This window comes from Fusarium tjaetaba, assembly GCF_013396195.1.
Source record: "Fusarium tjaetaba strain NRRL 66243 chromosome Unknown NRRL66243_c0000075, whole genome shotgun sequence".
Lineage (NCBI taxonomy): Eukaryota > Fungi > Ascomycota > Sordariomycetes > Hypocreales > Nectriaceae > Fusarium > Fusarium tjaetaba.
In genome coordinates, this window is record NW_023501271.1 from 126,738 (window position 1) to 145,013 (window position 18,276).

Here is an 18,276-nt window from a genome sequence, read left to right on the forward strand (position 1 = left end):
TTGTGTTCTCTAGAATCTCTATTTAATCTACCTCAATAAGCACTTTCAGAGCGTTATGCTTTGATGCTTCGCCAAAGGTCTTATAAGCATTTTCAACATCGCTCAGTTTGAAATCTAAACGGGAGCCGTCAGTGTGAATGCGTCAGACTTCAGCTAGAGAACTTACTATGAGTGATCAGCTGCGAGGGTTGCAGTTTGCCAGATTGCACTAGCTTGAGCAGCATAGGGGTAGTAACAGTATCCACCAGCTGAGTAGTGATCGCTGATACACCTGCATTAGTGCCATGTCAAACGGTAGATCGGAGAGCCAAGCCACTTACAGATGTTCTTGATCCATAGGTCCTGAAGATGGAGGTCCACTTTAGTGCCATGCACACCAACGTTTGCCAGCACGCCGCCAACGGCGATGAGCTTTTGGCAAAGCTCAAAGGTAGCGGGGATACCAACAGCCTCAATGACGGTATCGCAGCCTTTCCCATCTGTCAATTTCATCACTTGCGCAACAGCGTCTTGACCGCTGACGACTGAATCAGTGGCGCCGAGCTTCTTAGCAACATCAAGTCTGGCATTGTCCATATCAACGGCAATGATCTTGGAAGGCGAGTATAGTTGGGCAGTGACAATAGCAGCCAAGCCAACAGGCCCAGCTCCAACAACTACTACAGTCCCTCCAGGTTGGACTTTGCCACTGAGAACACCAACTTCAAGACCAGTTGGAAAGATGTCGCTGACCATCACCAAAGCAGCCTCATCTGCCCCATCAGGAATAGGGTGGAGACTCGAGTCGGCGTGGGGAATGCGGACATATTCAGCTTGAGTTCCATCAATTGTGTTGCCGAGAATCCATCCACCAGAAGTACAATGGCTATACATTCCCCTTCGGCAGTATTCGCAGGTCGCGCAGCTTGAGATGCAAGAGATGAGCACTCTATCGCCCTCTTTGAAGCGTGCGACAGATGGGCCTGCGGAGTGGACGATGCCCACGCCTTCGTGGCCTAGAACTCTTCCTGGCTCGCAGGTAGCGACATCGCCTTTTCGGATGTGCAGATCAGTTCCGCAGATGGTGGTCTTGGTGACTTTGATAATAGCATCTGTTGGTGAAGCGATCTTGGGAAGAGGACGATCCTGGAGGGTAACAGAGCCATTACCAGCATAGACGAGGGCCTTCATTTTTGATATTTGAGTATAGGGATGGGACAATGGCGTTTTGAGAGGTCAATTGATACTTTTAGAAGAGAAATGAGCTGTCCTTTACATCACCTTTTATACAGCTTCCAACAGATCGGCAGTGGTCTGACCTCACGGATCAGGCAATTCATCAGGCCGCTCTGAACGTGCGGGGTAGCGGCCGCAAAAGTCCGGGGTAAACGGGCGCGGAACCGCATAACGCATGAACATGTTTCACTCTCACCAATGACAATCAATCGGCTGAGGATTCAATGCCTCGTGGAAGCAACCATAGCATCGCATTTCAGCCCAAGGTGAAAGGGTCTTGTAAGCTAGCAGACTCTACCCAATCGGATGACTCGAGGCGGAAAGTTCCAGTCGGTGAGCCACGTGTTGTATCGAATCAAAGTTTGGTGATTCTCATGAGACATCGTTAGGAGGAGATATTGCATACCGGATGCAAGCCGCGTTTCAGGGATTTTATACGAGCATGTCGGCAGATGAAGATGTCACCGACCTGAACAGGGTCTATCCCTATGTGACTTGCTCAACAAAATGTTGAGAACACCGGGTTTCAGCTGATCGCTGTTCTCTCCAATTCCGAAACTCAACAAACAGACTTCGTTTTTCTCATGCGCCACAAAGAATTCATCTACCCATTCCAATGTATAATATTTTCCCATTAGTACTCACAGCACGTCTTTCTTTATCCGAGGAATTTTCAGTCAGTTTAGGCCCAGTGTTCTGTTGTAGCAACCATTGTAAATCAGACTTTCAACAATTGAGGAGAAACGCAGATCTTGCAATGGCTTGCAACTACTAGATCAATCTGAAGGTTACAGGCTCGCCCTTAAATATCCCATCAACCCACTCTCTCGCCCCCTCCTTACCAGCATCCTCCCAAATTCCACCAGAGGTGTCAGACGCCTCGCTCGGACTAGACGCCCAACCACCACTACCCCATGAGCGACGCCACTTCGAGATGCTATGCCCGTGGACATATCCGACTCTTCGAAATTGCTGCCTAGATGGATCGTCTCGGTCGAGGTTGAGTAATAGGCCAAATGGCCCTCCATCATCTGCCTCAAAAACTAAGAAATATCGGGATATTTTGTTTGACTTGGTTCGACCCCCGCCACAATCCCATTCCACTCTTAAATCGTCATCGGGGCCAAGAGACACAGTGTCGCTGTAAGGATCATCAAGTTTCACATTGACGAGATGGCCGCGGATAACAAGCCCCGGGGGTTTCTCCTCGCTGGCTACGATGTCCAGAATCTGCAAATTCGAGTCACTAGGTGTGATTCTGTCCGAATAGTAAATTGGACCGGTGACAGATGCCCACGACCAAGTGGGAGCACCCCCATCCTTGATCCTGTGGCTATTACCATCGCCTGCATTTTTATGCCACAAAAGGTCGGCCTTCATTGTTTGTCGCCAAAGACCAGAAATGTACTCGTCATTACTTCTGAGTCTTTGAGCAGCGTTAGCAAGGCCTTGAATGGCGGGGAGTCGATCAGTCGCAAAGGTAAGGTCCAGCTCAGTGTATGCCGGCACGATTTCAGTTCTCCAATTCGCCTCAGCCGAAGAAACATCGGAATCCTGTGGATGAAGAAAATGCTTCATCACGCTGGTGGTGCGGAGAGTCCTCAGAGAAGTGACTGAGCATTCGCATTCGCAAACAGATCTGCATTCCCAAGCCATCTCGTTTTGCGAAAAGTGCAGGGTCCGTGGTGACAGTAAGCGTTCTTGGAAAACCCAACCTCGCGTTGATAGCTTGCTTTGACCTAAGCCACTTCTTCTACTCCATGAATGATAGGGAAGTTGCTGGGCTAAGAACCCGCGCTCTCGGATATGTACGACCCCCGAGCTCGACTGGTCATTTTTGTATGGCACAACGAACCTTTTTGGAGCCTTTCGAGATGGTGGCGACAGAAAGCCGGATGTACTGTCTGGTGCGGCATCGGCAAAAATGGTAACATAGGCGTTGGCATATACTTGAGCCATCAGCGAGGCTTCATGCTTCCAGTCCTCTGGAGAATCCTGGACAATACATAACGAGTCAATCCATATGAAGGGGATTTCCAACGCCCGGGCCACTTTCAAAGCGTCTTGGAAAGTCTGTGGAAGATCGTTAGGGAGCGAAACAGTGTATGTCTCTAGATTGGACAAAGTCGTCATTGTCGGCGTTTACCCTCCCCAACAGTGGCTTAGAGCTGCATATTGTGCTTGCTGGTTATGCTCAGTGACTACGAGCCTGGGAGATATCGTGTCGTTCCCTACCGATATAACCCTTGTTGGTAGTGTTGAAATAGTGGTCTTGGTACAGTTGGCGTGTTTTCCTTCGGCGCGGCTACATGCGTTAAGCCATTCGTGTGCCAAAGACACACAACTTGGAGCTAAGCCGTACTCTGGTATATGATAGCCCCGGCCGATCAAGTCCCAGGGCAGAGAGACGTCACCTGTATTCAGTCAGATGTGGAATTACTCAGGCAAGAGGTTACATAGCCTACCATCAGTTGTATATAGCTGAAACGTCTTTTTGCTAACAGAATGTGCAACGGTATCAGGGTAAAGGTGAATAACCATGGGCCCTGGATGCTTTGGTGGCTTGCTTTCAACAAGTACTGATTCATATAGAACATCTGGCATAGTTGTTTCTTCTTTCACGGCAGTGCTAACTGCCTCCCAGAGGAGAGCACAAGTGTGACATTGACTGTCGTTGGCTGATTTCTTGAGCTCGGTTACGGGTATAGTCAAGCCTCTAATTGCTGTATCATACTCCAGGACCAGTGAATGGCACACTGGGCATGCAGGTTCTGTTGGCTGACATGGCGTGCTTTCCACCGGTTTTGTGAGCCCGGATGACATTATCTGGCCATGGAGTGACTGCTATATCGGCTTTCACGAGATACGTTAGAAGTATGCGGCAGAGTATCACACATACGATAGAGTTTGAGGTGGTCGTTCAAGCGACCTTATTGCAGTATTCTGCATTCGTCCTGGAACACCACCTGAAATGGTCAGCAGAGTTTGAGGGGCGGGGTAGTCAGCCCAACCCATGGCTTAGGAAGGCGGTCGAGACTGGCAGCAGGATGTAAGACTTCTAGACCTATCGAAATACTGGAGCAGTGATGTCCATAAATCAATGTGACAGAGAGGAGATTGTTAATATCATTTCCTTAAGTAAAATACCGTAACTCTTAACTGCATTGTAAGCTAGATAGCTTAGCGCAAGTATCATATTATGTATATGTACTATAATTAAGTATTCTAAAGGACTAGTGGATATGGGCTATGTTTGATTGAGGATTATTTCAATATGAAGCAGATCGAGCTCAGGGCTATCTATAGTTCTACTTATTTATTGTTATTGTCCGACGGACACTAGGATCGAAACAACAATAGCTGCACGGGTGATCTCATGACCGCTGACTAGGGTTTGACCAATCTGAAAATTATAGCTTTGTGACTCATGCATCAACAAGCGGAATACTTGTGAATGAAGGCAAACTCGTATTTTTTTGGCAGTAGTTAATGAAAGACTGCATGCGTTTAGTTGAGCCAGCCATGCCCCATCCATTGGCGCTTGATTTTGAGCGGCTATTTACTCTTTCCACTTCACCTGGAAGTCACTAAATTCAACCTTCAGAGGACCCTTCGCAGTCTTGTCCGGTCTGGCTGCCAAGGCGCTTACGTCCAAGACCCAGTCATCCTGCTCCTCGCAAAGAATCCAACAAATCTCCCTGAGTGGCAATCGTTCCTTGATACTTCCATCGTCATCCAGAATGAGCTGATGGACCCAAACGTTTCCACCTTCCTTGGCTACTTCGAGCGTAATGCGTTGACCTTCTTGGGCTGTCACAGGGTACAGACTCATATCGGCAAACCTGTCACAAGCGACAGTGCTCAAGTGAGGCTTTCCAGCGTAAAGCTCAATACCCGACTTGATCCACTTGCTGTGAGGAGCTGCGGGGTCAGATGCCTTGCGTGGCACAAGGACGATGCCGGACTGGTCGTAGAGGTTCTCCCACTTAGCAGAGAAGGTGACACGAGCAGAAACAAAGGACTTGAGTGGGCCCGAGACGGTATGGACATCAGGAACTGCCAAATTGAGTAAGTGTCAGCGAGAAGGCGTACTCCAGGTTGACTTACTGTTCCACGCGTTATGCCCAGGTTTTCGCCAGATGTCAGTCCCAGGCCCAGCCTCAACAGTAAAAGGCGGGGTTAGCTGTTTCTCATTGGTAGACATTTTGGCGTGGGAAAGGTGTAGTACAAAGGCTTTTTCGTATCGGTTGATATAGCTTCAAGGGGAAGCTGATAATTCCAGAGTGTGAGGAATGCGAGAGGTGTGAAATGGTCAGCAAACGCCTTTTTATTCTCTGTGTCAGCGAGGGTTACTTAAGCAGGCAGATGAGGGGAATACTTAGATGTAACGTATTACGTTGAGGTAACTAGGGTAAGCTCATATCATTAAGGTGGAGAGTGGCCCTAGGACTATTACTCCACGTACCCTCCCGTGTTACAACGCTCCACATTGATTGAAATAATAAAGTAAGGTCAAGAGAACAGACAGTCAATTTTCAGCGTTTAGTTTGGTTTGGGAATGAGTTGCAAATAGCGAGAGATATGTGTGTTCTATTTTCTCTTCCTTTTCTAATGCTGTAACACTATGAAACCCTCTCCAATCAGAGTCAAGATAGCTCAAAATATCCCGGTACTGGGACAAAGAATGGTTCGCAGCCTAATCTAGGCTAGGATCTCACCCTTTGCTCTAATCTCCTCAAAAACACTGTCAACAACGCGAGATGCACGGTACACAATCTCCTCGACATCACGGGGCGTGACAGTAAAAGGAGGAGCCAGCAAAAAGTGGTCACCATTCCAGCCATCAGCACATCCAGTGGATGAGAAGAGACATACGTCGTAGCCCTTCTCAAGGCCACGGAGTCGCATTCGACGAGCGAGGTTCAGCTTCGGGTCCAATGGCCGCTTGGTGGTCTTGTCAGCGACAAATTCGATACACCAGAACATACCACGGCCACGAACTTGGCCAACGTTAGGGTGGCTGTCAAAGGCTCGGTGGAGTAGATGTCCAAGAAGAAAACCCATCAAGCGAGCATTGCGGACGAGGTCATCATCTCGGATGATGCGCTGCACCTCAAGAGCGGCGACTACATTGAGAGGATGGCACTGATAGGTCTGGCCGTGCTGGAAGGATGCGCTGCCTTGCTTCAGACCATCGATAACGCGGTCGTGGATGAGAAGTGCAGAGATGGTACCGTAGCCTGCAGCTAATCCCTTGCCAACAGCTTGGATATCAGGAACTACGCCATCGTATTGCCAGGCATGCATGTGTCCAGTTCGTCCGAGACCGCACATGACCTCATCGAAGATGATGAGTGCTCCATGGCGATGACAGACAGCCTTCATGGCAGCCAAGTATCCAGGGAGAGCAGTGACACAACCCAAAGCCTAGTCTGAGTTAGTACATGCTATTTGCTGTGATCTGTCGGGGTGCATTAAAAGTGACTTACAGTTCCAACCATGGGCTCCAAGATGAAAGCGCAGACGTTCTCAGGGCCAATCCTCTGAAACTCATCATCCAGTTCTTGGGCAAGTCTGACGACATACTGTTCCTCAGTCTCGCCATCTTCAAGATCCCTGTATGGGTGGCAAGGAGAGACGTGGCTGACATTGGTGGCGAGAACGTCAAGGAAAGGCTCCTTTCGTGCTTTTAGGTCCCCGACAGCCAAGGCTCCCATGGTACATCCATGCCAGGAGCTCTGTCTGGCAATGAAGTGAGAACGAGGTGCACCAGGGTCCTTCTCAAGGAAGTATTGCCGAGCAAGTTTCATGGCAGCTTCGACAGCCTCAGAGCCTTTTTGCATGTTAGATCATATCTTCCTCTACTCATTAGGGATACTCACCGGAGCCAAGGAAGCATGCTCTCGACAATTCGCCCCCAGTAGACTGTACGAGGATGTCGGCCAGTTCATGAGAAGGGCTATTCTGGAAGTAACCAGGATGAGCATATGTGAACTTGTTCAGCTGCTTGATGATGGAGTTTTTGACTCTTGCATTGTTGTGGCCGATGGCAGAGACGGCAGCTCCGCCTGTAGAGTCAATGATCTTTTGACCATTCTTCAATGTGAAGTAAAGACCATCGGCAGATTCAACAGTTGGTGCTGCAGAAGGATAGACACTCTGGTAGAACAGAGATTCCTCTGAGACGAGAGGCTCGTCGATAAGGGGGCCAAGAGATCCCATTGTGATATAAGACAAGGCTTGGGTTGTGTTAAGAAGATGCTGATCTGAGTTTGAGGAAGAAAGCTGTATTGCAACACAACGATGTATGAGAGTTTCAAGGAAGGCTTTATACTTATTTTTCGATTCGTGGCCTTTGGTGGCCAAGTCAATGTCCGCCATCGATAATCGAGCTCTTTTGAGGCCGCTTACAGCAAACACGAAGCCATCCCGTCACTTCCCTCTACGGCAGGACATTCACCATCGCTTACACTGTTGCATATACCACCAAGACCTCTCACATATTATGAATCAATAACATACAGCTTCATGCTCCTACATACAGTTATCGGAGCTATGATAGGTGTTCTTTGTCTCCACATCTGTCAGGGCAGTTTACACGAAAGAAAGCTTTGTTTGGTGATAATGGCACGGCTGTGGAGTAGGGTTCCATGTCTCAAAGCCTGACTATGATTCACGGTGAGAAGTCGGCAATCGCTTCTCTTTCTGGCACCAATGCGACGCCGTGCTTACGCAGAGACATAGCTCACATCTGCATGCAGGGCATGTCAGATCCCAGGAGTAAGCATCCCCGAGTGTAAAATCCACTCAAGGTACTCTACGACCCCTGTCGTATAAATCTCCCCATGGAGTGAACCCCCACCTAAAATCCTTCTTTACTGGAGTCGCGGAATGTGACGGCCCGCAGCTATCCACACAGTTTGTAAACATTCACGCTAATAAGCAGGAATAACAAGCATATTCAATAGATCCACTAATACTTGAACCTGCGTAATGCTTACTGTATCGCGGATGCCGAAGTATGCATGGCTTCCTACCAATTATCGTCGCCTAGAAGGAATACCTAGCTTGCTAGCTTGAAGGATTCCGCTTACATGAAATCCACACCGCTACGACAACAATTATTTTCTCGCCACAACATCATCTCCACTCTTCGTGTTTGCCGAAATGCTGAACAAAGAGATATTGAGAGAACAAGGGAGAAAACTACAGAGGCAAGGTTCTTTTGCAATGTTACACAAGACACAATCAGAGTCAAATTTGCGTGATCAACAAGTAATTTCTATTACTCAAAGAAATTGATTTTGTGATTAGCAATCTCAATGAATTATAATAACAAAATCAAGAGCCATCATTTCGACATCTTACTCACAACCCAGAACGAGTACCCCCATCATGACTAGTATCAACTTGACAGCAGCTGGCTCAGCGACAGATGCAATTGACCTAGAGTCTCTTCCTCGCCTTTCGCACCGCGGTGAGGAAGAAGGCAGACAGCCAGTTGATAGCAATGCTTCATCCGAGGAGACCATCGCTCCGCCAAAATGGAATTATCCTCCTATCAACAAATATCGTACTGCCGCGACATTCTGGTCGTTTCTTGTTGTCGGAATGAACGACGGATCTTATGGTGTAAGATAGGCTGCTTCTACAATGATCCCATTTGCTAACTATGATACCTTAGGCTTTGGTTCCCTTGGTGAGTATTATTTCGACAGCTCTGAGCTAGACTAGACGTGGCTTACTATGTTTCATAGCTCGAGGAATATTACCACAAGAACCATACTCTCGTGTCTTTAGTGTTCCTGACACCCTTCGTTGGTTATGCTATCGCCTCTGCTATCAACAGCCTAATGCATGTGCATTTTGGTCAAAGGGGCGTAGCGTTGCTTGCACCCATGTGCCATATTGTACCATATCTTATCTTCTCCTTCCATCCCCCTTACCCCGTCATGGTATGTTTCACTTCAGTCGCAAAGTTTGACTTCAAGATGGCTTATTACATCCTTTAGATTTCCATGTATGTCCTTGTAGGCATAGGTAATGGACTTGCTGATGCCGCCTGGTGTTCTTTCATAGGACAGATGGTGAACTCGCACGAGATGTCGGGTATCCTACAAGCATGCTACGCCCTAGGGGCCACTATTGCTCCTCTTGTTGCCACGGGTCTCTCTGGAGAAGGTATGCCAGGCTGGTATGCATTCTTCTATGTCATGACTGCTGCTTCGGTGGTAGAACTCATTGCCTTGACAATCACGTTTTGGACACAGACCGGAGCTATCTACTTGTCTGAAGCGCCCACAGAGTCTGGTGCAAAGTCGGGGCGTATGCGACAAGTCCTAAAGAACAAACTGTCATGGATCTTCGCGTTCTTCGTATTTGGATACTGTGGTGCCGAGGGTAAGCTCAACCGCTATCTCGTTGATAAAGTTACTAATAATCCTTCTCAAGTTGCTCTTGGCGGCTGGGTGGTTGTCTTCATGCAGAAAAGGCGTAACGCTTCCGCTATCGTTGGCAGTTCCGTGGCCACCGGCTTTTGGGGCGGTATGACAGCTGGACGGCTCTTTTTATCCTTGATAACAGTCCGATTGGGAGAGTTCTGGGCCATGTTCCTCTACATAGGAGTCACTATTGCTTTAGAGCTGGTCTTTTGGTTGGTGCCAAACCTGGTCGTTAGTGCAGTGGCAGCAGCGCTAATCGGTGTTGCCATGGGTAAGCTTCATTACAATTTCATACGTAAAAACAGCTAACAGTGTGATTCCAGGTCCCATGTACCCAGTCGCAGTTGTTCTCATCACCAAGATCATGCCTCGTTCTTTGCATGTTGGGACTATTGGATTCGCCGCTTCCTTTGGTGGTTCTGGTGGTGCAATTCTGCCCTTTGCCGTTGGAGCCATTGCACAGGCAAAGGGCGTGCAGACACTCCAACCCATCGTCCTCGGTATTTGCGTCGTGCTTGGCTGTTTGTGGCTCCTACTTCCCCGCAGGCCAATGGGAAAGGATCAGCCGGATGGCAATGAGAACTCTGCGTAGGGCAGAGAGCATAGAATGTTGGAGCTATAGTGAAAGACAGGAGGGGAGAGCGGTGCGAAGCCCCTAGGTTAGAGTTCCTCAATACATCTAGCCATCAAGATTCTCATACCTTTATCGCGCCATTGAATCTCCTCTCAAAAGAATGTCTGCTACAGCTTTGCTATCTATCATATGAAGTACCCTCGTAGTCTCATTTAACACTTGGCTAAAGGCTGTAGAATTTGAGTTGTTGCTATCTAAAAAGTTGAGACTTTTGGCTGAGAGCTTAAATCATCACACTTTAGTTGTGTACTTAAAGACGCCAAGATTTTCAGACGTGGATAAACCAAAGGGTGCTTCAGTAATACTAAGGATACCGCAACCGACAGTTTCATTCAAAGATAGTGTACTAAGTTTTATGTACAACTTATGGCCTCTTGAGATTCTAACGAAATATCATTCCATGAGACGAGTCTCAATCTTCTGCAAGATATCTGGAAACTCATCCCAACTTCCCATGACAAATTTGCAGCCAGCGTTCTCTAGAACTACACGCAGTGCCTCAGCCTCCTTGGGCGTCTCGCATGCCCCAGTGTAGCCAACCGTAATGATCCCAGCGCACTTAGCAGAAGTTGCACCAGAGCGACTATCTTCAACTGCAATGCACTCACTGGCGCTTTTGTCCATAGTCTTCAGGGCGTGTAGGTACACAGCAGGATCAGGCTTTGAAGTAGGAACTGGTAGTGAGTCTGCAGCGCTGAAAACGTCCTTTGGGTCGAAGAATTCAGCCTGGCCAGCTTTACTAAGAGAAGCGCGCACACGTCGCAGCGCTGATGAAGACACAACAGCGAGTCTATAGTGTCCCCTGAGACGCTCCAACTGAGCATTGGCGCCTTCACATGGTTCCAGCTTCTGCATTAGCTTAGAGATGACGCGGTCGTCTTCCATGCTGGCATAATGCTCCAACTCCTCATCTGAGATGTTGCACGAGGCATAGAACTTGGCCTCAATAGCACGAATCTAGAAATTGTTATTCAGTAAATTGTACATAGTCATTGAGTTTCGTCACTCACCATGTTTTGGAAGTTCTGTCCCACAAACTCGCGTTGCAAATAGGTACCCGTGAAGCTCAAATTGACTTTACGGGCAGCGAGTATCTCGTTTGTGAGATCAGCGCTTGCTTCAAAGGCAAGAGACTCGGATTGGACAAGGGTATTGTCGCAATCCAAAAGGAGCGTTGTGATCTTCATTGAGGTTATTGATGATGTAGTTGAACTTGGAAGAGAGTTGCTAACCGTCTCAGGGCGGGATCCCATAGTGGCGGATTTTGTTCTTGTGTGAGCTTATTGAAGACGATGTTATTTGTCAGTGAAAGGTTGAGTAAGGGGATAAGAACGAAGCTTGGTAATGAATGGATTATGATATATCACATTCTTACGTTCTATTACAAACCGTTACTCGAAATCTTGACACAACATATCTTGGCGTTGTTTTCGTATCTCTTCTTTTCTCTTTTCACATAAGCGGCGACGACGTGGGTGCTTATGCAGTACTTGCCACTTACAGTACACCCTTGGGGTTTGAATACGTGACCCCTGCATCGACTCACATCAGCCTTACAGGTCATGTCAGCCTATACTAGTCTCTATTATTCCGTCCCTTAGTGCTGATGGCGCGGTAGGACTAATGCACGGCACATCTTCTAAATCCCGCACTCTATTCCAAATCCTAAATTCTGGATGCAGTAAGAAAAGTGCCTGTCAGCGGATCTCACTCTGTGCTTATGTGATTGACCGCCAGCGTCGGGTTTCGGGCGGATCTGATGCAGCATCGGTTTTAGCGGCGAGTGTAACCCTTTCCTGTTGTATCCCGAGATTCACGCGTTACATACAAGGTGGCTTACAGAGCATCCACTCAAATTCACGGTTTTTTTAAGGCGCTCCAATGAACCCTTTGGCCCGTGATCCTGAAGGATTTAGATGCAACATAAAATTAGCTCACGATCTCCACGGCAGATCCGTTCAGCGGGCCGTCATATCCTGCCCGAGCCGTTGCTTTAGACTGTTTCCTCTATCCTCGCCCCGCATTCCTAAACCACGGCAGTTGACCATGTAAGATGCTATAGTAAGCTCTCACTGAATGATCGCCACTGCCGCTTACTGCTATCGGAAACCCGATTCGAAGATATCACACAGTATCTCATACACGGTCTGGGTCCTTATATGCCACGAAGAACAAGCTTAGAATTGTTACACAGACGGAGGTTATGTCTATGTTGGCACTAGGGCTTAGAGTATGCCGAGTCCGCAGGCTATGCGAATCCACTTGAGTATGGTTACACAGATTGTCAAGATCTCGGTCAGGAAAACTATTCCGCCGTCTTACGAAGATGAGCTCATTGTCTCCGTGCCAAGTCAGCAAGATGGATACGAGGCGAATTTCGTGTCTGCTTCCTAGGCTACAGGCAGAAGGAAGAGGCTACTGACCAATTCGGGACTTCCGGCTGAAAAGGCACAAATCATGCGTTTCTCATCGCCTAGTCCTCGAGCATAGTTAGCAGAGTCTATAAAGCAAGCTATAAACAACATGAACAAGATTCCTCAGCAACAGTTCTCCTCTACACCTTCCACGATACAGCTTTTCTCCTCTGGTCGTGAAGATGAAGTATACCATCACTCTGGTGGCTCTCTTGTCACAGGCCTCGTCGATCGTTGCAAGACAAGATCATGAGTCTACTCTCAGCAGCAAGTATGACTTCATCATTGTGGGTGGTAAGTGCGATTCCCCTCGTCAAGTGGCAACTTCAATGAGTAACAATGAGCTCGCCACAGGTGGAACTACTGGTCTCATCCTTGCAGACCGGCTGAGTGAGTCTGGCGATGAGAAGGTACTGGTACTGGAAGCTGGGCCTGATCCAAATGTTGTTGCCATGCACCAAGCTCCTGGAGCCGTTGAGTATATCGCTGGTAAGATGAAATGCAAGAATAAGACTTTTGGCATTCTTAACCAGTCACACAGGTACGGCCATTGACTGGAACTTCTATACGGAGCCTCAAGAAGGCCTCGATGGTCGTAAGCTTGCATACCATCGTAAGTACTACAAGCCATCATAGTGCGCTCTTACTCACTCTTATAGGTGGGCGTGGTCTTGGTGGCAGCAGTATCCTGAATGGTCTCTACTACGGGCGAGGCTCAGCTAATGTCTATGATCACTGGGTTGAGCTTGGAAACCCAGGCTGGAGCTGGGAAGAAGTATACCCTTCATTCATCAAGGTAAGTACCGTCAGTGACGATCCTAGAGTCTTCCACTTATGCTATCAACAGAGTACTCACTTCAATGCTCCCAATAATGGCACGGGTTACAATCAAAAGTACCAGACCTGGGACCCATCTGCATACTCCGATGGTCCGCTGGGGATAGGGTACCAAGGATTTGTCCCGCCCTCGAGCATTGCTTTCATCGATGCTTGTGCGGCTATTGACGTCCCAATAGTCCAAGATCTCAACAACGGGAAGAATGTTGGCGTTAAACAAGGAACTGCCACTCTGACCTCAAAGTACCGCCGTAGTTCAGCTTACGACTATTACAAGGCTACCGTCAAACGGCCCAATGTCGACATTCTCCACAACGCCCCAGTCCAGCAGATCATGTTTTCAACGAATGCTACTGGATTCCCTATTGCGACTGGTGTCAACTTCATTGACCACTCTCAGGGTCGTCACCGCACTGTTGCCGCTTCGAAAGAGGTTATCGTCACTCTGGGGACTTTCCAGTCACCCCAAATGCTGATGGTCTCGGTAAGAACACCACCCACTGCTTCTTCTCTCCTGCGTCCGCCAAGTTATGAGGCTAACAAGAGACCAGGGTATCGGTCCGGAAGCCACGCTCGATACTTTCAATATCGAGCCAGTTTTCATCAATGAAAACGTGGGACAGCAGTAAGTCAACCCAAAGTCTTAGCTATGGCTTATGAGACAGTACTCTAATGGCATCCAGCATGATGGACCATAACCTTTACAGTATCTCAGCCACAGTAGTTCCCGAAGCTTCAACTCATCAGCTCATGTTCAACTCAACTGCCGTCGAAGCCTCGCAAGAGGAATACTACGCTACTGGCAAGGGAGTCTACACCGCCCCTGGCGGTATTACCAATGGCTTCCAAGAGCTATCAAACGAACAGCTTCAAAAGATTGGCGCTGAAGCTGTCATCGACGCTGGACTTACCAACAGATCTACAGTAGAATTTCTGTTTGAGTCATTCTTCTATCCCAATAGTCCAGGTCCCACCTACGAACCATCATCGGAGGAGTCATATATATCTATCTCAGTATCAAGTATGGTCGCTCTATCCAGAGGTAACATCACGATCCAGTCGAGCGGCATGTCCGATGCCCCCATCATCAACCCCAACGTAAGTTTTCATGTTTGCAACCCTCATTACGTACTCTCTACTAACTGCTTTCAGTACTACACTCACCCTGCTGATCGTGCCATCGCCATCAACGCGTTTCGCGACGCACGGAAGATCCTTGCCCATTCTGCTTTGGCAAACCTGACTGTTGGGCCTGACCATGGAGAGGTTGCTCCTGGTGTTTCCAACATTGCCTCTGATGACGACGAGGCCATCTTTGAGTACATCAAGGCTACCACTGTTCCCAATTGGCACGCTTCTGGAACTAATCGTATGCTCCCACTTGAGGACGGCGGCGTTGTCGACTCTCGACTTCGCGTCTACGGAGTCCAGGGCTTGAGAGTTATTGACAGCAGCATCATGCCTACAGTACCAGACGTTAACATCGCTGGCCCGGTGTACATGTTGGGTGAGCATGGAGCGGCTATGATTAAGGAGGATTGGGATATCTGATCGTAATGGGCTTTCATGAGAGGGACTAGTTTAGCTCATCATCTATACTATCAGCTCGTATGAGTCTCATTAAAGCAATCACTTGGATACGTTCATCTCAAGTCAATTTCGGTATACTGATCGCCCTTATCTGCGCCCACAAACTCTTTATGGATTGACCGGTATAGTTCGCCGGTGTTTGCCGGGCGCTAATATCTCACGAACCAAGCTATGTCACCTTGATCGGAAGCTCATGGCATTTTAGCCGAGATACAACGCGACTATAAAGAACTATCCTACTATCTAAGTAACTGATAGCCATGGAATCGCGGGGGTAATTGTCGTTCGTCTTTCCCCGCATTCGCTCATATCACCGGGTTTCGCCACACGAGACCCGGTCTCGTTTAGCAGTTCTCAATGTCATGATGCTGCTGTCGTTCCCATTTTACGCTACCATCCTGGTTTAGCCTAGAGTGGCAATCCAGATTCAAGGATGTATGGGAGTTCTACCGTCGCTTACAATGGAGTGGGTGAGCTACTTAATATCCCGCTGTAGCCACGCATTGACTCCGGGCACAAGGTTCCAAAGTACTGTCCCAACCTACAGACGGTATACCCACTCAGCATGGGCTACCTCAATCAGATCTTTCTCGTGCTCTTGCTTTGCTGTACGGGTGTGCTAGCAGTGCTCCCTGCATCATATGATGTTGTCTGGGATAAACCTGGTGTCAATGGCTCAGCTGACTCTATGCCTCTCGGCGGCGGTGATATTGGCCTGAACACTTGGTATGAGAACGGTAAGCCAGTCTTCAATTATGTATCCTCCAACAACACATTCCCGCGTTCAAGTCGTAGATCCCGTGTTCATGCGAAACTTCTCATTTACTCATATACCGTGTAACAGGCACCATCCTCATGTACATCGCCAAGAGCGGGACATTTGACGAGAACAATTCGCTGCTGAAGCTTGGTCGCGTCAGGCTGTCTTTTGACCCCAATCCATTCGACAGCAAGTCATTCGAACAAAGACTGCTACTCAACGACGGTTACGTCAAATACACTGGCGAAGAAAACGCGACTGCTAAGATTTGGGTCGACGTCTCTAACCCCGTCGTGCACATTGAGGTCGATAGCCCCGAGAAGATCGCCGTCAAGGTCGCCTACGAAAACTGGCGCTACGAGGACCGTCCTATTATCAATGAGGAGCGCAACCAGGGCTCATGGGGCATCTATACTTCCAAGATCGCAAACGGTACTACCTACGCCGACAAGATTGGCTTCCATGAGAATGGTGTACTTATGAGCCATCGTAATGAGAAGCTGGATCTCTGGAACTTTCAGATGAAACAACAAGGACTTGAGAAGCACTCTGATAAGATGTATAACCCCATGCGCGACAATGAGTTTGGTATCTTTGTCCATTCCGAGCAATTGAAACCCGGCGCTGTCACAAACGGCCACTACATCAACACTACTTACAAAACTTGGAATCTTGAGACCAAATCACCTAGCAAGTCCTTCAAGATCACACTCTCCATGTATCAGGCTCAGACTAAGAGTCACGACGAGTGGTACAAAGGTCTTCAGAAGGTCATCAAGTCCGCAGTCAAGAACACCCAGGACGCAACTATTGCTTGGTGGCACAATTACTGGGCACGATCCTACATCATCATCAACGAAGACAAGGGCGAGAAAAATGCAGGCTTCCAGGTCGGTAAGAACTACCAGATCTGGCGATACCTCATGGGATGCAACGCCAAGGGCGACTGGCCCACCAAGTTCAACGGTGGTCTTTGGACTTTTGATCCCATCTATGTCAATATCTGGCGTCCCTACACACCCGACTATCGTCGCTGGGGTGGCGGTACATTCACTGCTCAGAACCAGCGTCTTCTATACTGGCCTCTTCTGCGATCAGGTGACTTTGATGTCATGACGCAGCAGTTTGACTTTTACAAGCGCATCACTCCCAACGCCGTTCTACGTAGTCAGGTTTACCAGGATATCGATGCCGCGTACTTCTTGGAGCAGATTGACAACACCGGCTTGTCAAACGTGTTTGAGTATAATGCGCAGTGGTACGATGATGATGCTAATACTCCGAGACCTGATTTTTTCCCAGATGGTGAGCTCTGGAATGTCTGGCTGAACCATGTGCAGGATACGGCCAAGTGAGTACTGCCCACTACGACTCCTCCTTGTGTGAGATAGAATATGGGGGGTTTCTAACGATTGAATCACAGTGAGTTTGCCGATATGATTTTACAGGCCAACATCTACTCTGGGTTCGATGTCAAACCGTACCTCGAGTTCATCGAGTATCAACTTGCTTGGTTCGACAAGTTTTACACTCGCGAGATGCAGAAGCGCAATCCTTGGCCCTTGACCGGTATGGCTGGAAACGAATCCCTGGTCATTTATCCAGGCTCTGGTGCCGAGACATACAAAGAGTCATACAATCCCGTCTCCACCCTCGCTGGTCTGCGTCAAGTCGTCAAAGATCTCCTCATCGTCGATGAGTATGCACTCCAGAACAAGACGTACTACACCAAATACCTGGCCAAGATCCCTGCGAACACTTTACGCCAGCAACAAGGTCACACTTGCATTGCTCCCGCCGAAGCATACATACGCGTTCAAAATAGCGAAGTCCCTCAGCTATACACTGTATTTCCTTGGCCCGAATACGGTCTCGGACTTCCTAACCTCACCCACGCTATCAACACTTACCTCTACGACACCGAGACCTTCTCATTCCATGGCAACACTGGCTGGAAGCAGGACGTCATATGGCTTGCGCGAATGGGCTTCACAGCCAACGCTACTGCCATGACAGAAGACCGGTATGCACCTAGCAAAGTGTGCAAGTTCCCGACTTTCAAGGGCCCCAACTTCGATTGGACGCCTGATCTGAATCACTACGGTTCTGCTGCTATTGGACTGCAGGAGCAGCTGATTCAGACTTTTGTTGGGAACGACATTAGATTGCTTGCTGCTTGGCCCAAGACTTGGGACGCGCGATTCAAGGTTTGGGCTCCGCATAATACCACAGTCGAAGGGACCGTGAAGGCTGGTAAGATGGAGAAGCTCACGGTCCTGCCCAAGTCACGGAAGGGCGATGTCATTATTGGCCAAGATTGATCGCGATAGTTTCACTAGTGTTGGCAAGCAATCATAACTTGATTCAATTAGTTCCAGCTGTCAA

At 48.5% G+C, this 18,276-nt stretch overlaps 8 protein-coding genes across 8 annotated transcripts; 3 read left to right on the plus strand and 5 right to left on the minus strand.

The window, feature by feature from the left end:
• Positions 1-22: 22 nt before the first annotated feature.
• Positions 23-1,170, minus strand: FTJAE_4000 (alcohol dehydrogenase; the record flags this gene model as incomplete). The annotated part of the gene is made up of 3 exons (XM_037350360.1): positions 23-114; positions 167-262; positions 321-1,170. The coding sequence occupies 3 exons, from the start codon at positions 1,168-1,170 to the stop codon at positions 23-25; spliced, it is 1,038 nt and encodes a 345-aa protein (XP_037208918.1).
• An 816-nt stretch (positions 1,171-1,986) lies between these two features.
• Positions 1,987-3,348, minus strand: FTJAE_4001 (het domain protein; the record flags this gene model as incomplete). Its single annotated transcript, XM_037350361.1, has 2 exons — positions 1,987-2,854; positions 3,071-3,348. The coding sequence occupies 2 exons, from the start codon at positions 3,346-3,348 to the stop codon at positions 1,987-1,989; spliced, it is 1,146 nt and encodes a 381-aa protein (XP_037208919.1).
• Positions 3,349-4,774: 1,426 nt separating this feature from the next.
• FTJAE_4002 (uncharacterized protein) lies at positions 4,775-5,419 on the minus strand (the record flags this gene model as incomplete). The annotated part of the gene is made up of 2 exons (XM_037350362.1): positions 4,775-5,271; positions 5,323-5,419. The coding sequence occupies 2 exons, from the start codon at positions 5,417-5,419 to the stop codon at positions 4,775-4,777; spliced, it is 594 nt and encodes a 197-aa protein (XP_037208920.1).
• Positions 5,420-5,916: 497 nt separating this feature from the next.
• Positions 5,917-7,437, minus strand: FTJAE_4003 (alanine-glyoxylate aminotransferase AGT2; the record flags this gene model as incomplete). Its single annotated transcript, XM_037350363.1, has 3 exons — positions 5,917-6,642; positions 6,705-7,048; positions 7,098-7,437. The coding sequence occupies 3 exons, from the start codon at positions 7,435-7,437 to the stop codon at positions 5,917-5,919; spliced, it is 1,410 nt and encodes a 469-aa protein (XP_037208921.1).
• Positions 7,438-8,610: 1,173 nt separating this feature from the next.
• Positions 8,611-10,248, plus strand: FTJAE_4004 (tetracycline resistance; the record flags this gene model as incomplete). The annotated part of the gene is made up of 6 exons (XM_037350364.1): positions 8,611-8,847; positions 8,900-8,914; positions 8,973-9,170; positions 9,228-9,615; positions 9,667-9,927; positions 9,980-10,248. The coding sequence occupies 6 exons, from the start codon at positions 8,611-8,613 to the stop codon at positions 10,246-10,248; spliced, it is 1,368 nt and encodes a 455-aa protein (XP_037208922.1).
• A 435-nt stretch (positions 10,249-10,683) lies between these two features.
• Positions 10,684-11,477, minus strand: FTJAE_4005 (HAD superfamily hydrolase; the record flags this gene model as incomplete). The annotated part of the gene is made up of 2 exons (XM_037350365.1): positions 10,684-11,247; positions 11,301-11,477. 2 exons carry the CDS (start codon positions 11,475-11,477, stop codon positions 10,684-10,686), a joined length of 741 nt encoding a protein of 246 aa, XP_037208923.1.
• A 1,270-nt stretch (positions 11,478-12,747) lies between these two features.
• Positions 12,748-15,092, plus strand: FTJAE_4006 (glucose-methanol-choline oxidoreductase:gmc oxidoreductase; the record flags this gene model as incomplete). The annotated part of the gene is made up of 9 exons (XM_037350366.1): positions 12,748-12,779; positions 12,832-12,998; positions 13,059-13,193; positions 13,246-13,317; positions 13,364-13,500; positions 13,552-14,025; positions 14,093-14,166; positions 14,225-14,639; positions 14,694-15,092. The coding sequence occupies 9 exons, from the start codon at positions 12,748-12,750 to the stop codon at positions 15,090-15,092; spliced, it is 1,905 nt and encodes a 634-aa protein (XP_037208924.1).
• Positions 15,093-15,696: 604 nt separating this feature from the next.
• Positions 15,697-18,212, plus strand: FTJAE_4007 (uncharacterized protein; the record flags this gene model as incomplete). Its single annotated transcript, XM_037350367.1, has 3 exons — positions 15,697-15,868; positions 15,976-17,242; positions 17,315-18,212. 3 exons carry the CDS (start codon positions 15,697-15,699, stop codon positions 18,210-18,212), a joined length of 2,337 nt encoding a protein of 778 aa, XP_037208925.1.
• Between the last annotated feature and the right edge of the window lie 64 nt (positions 18,213-18,276).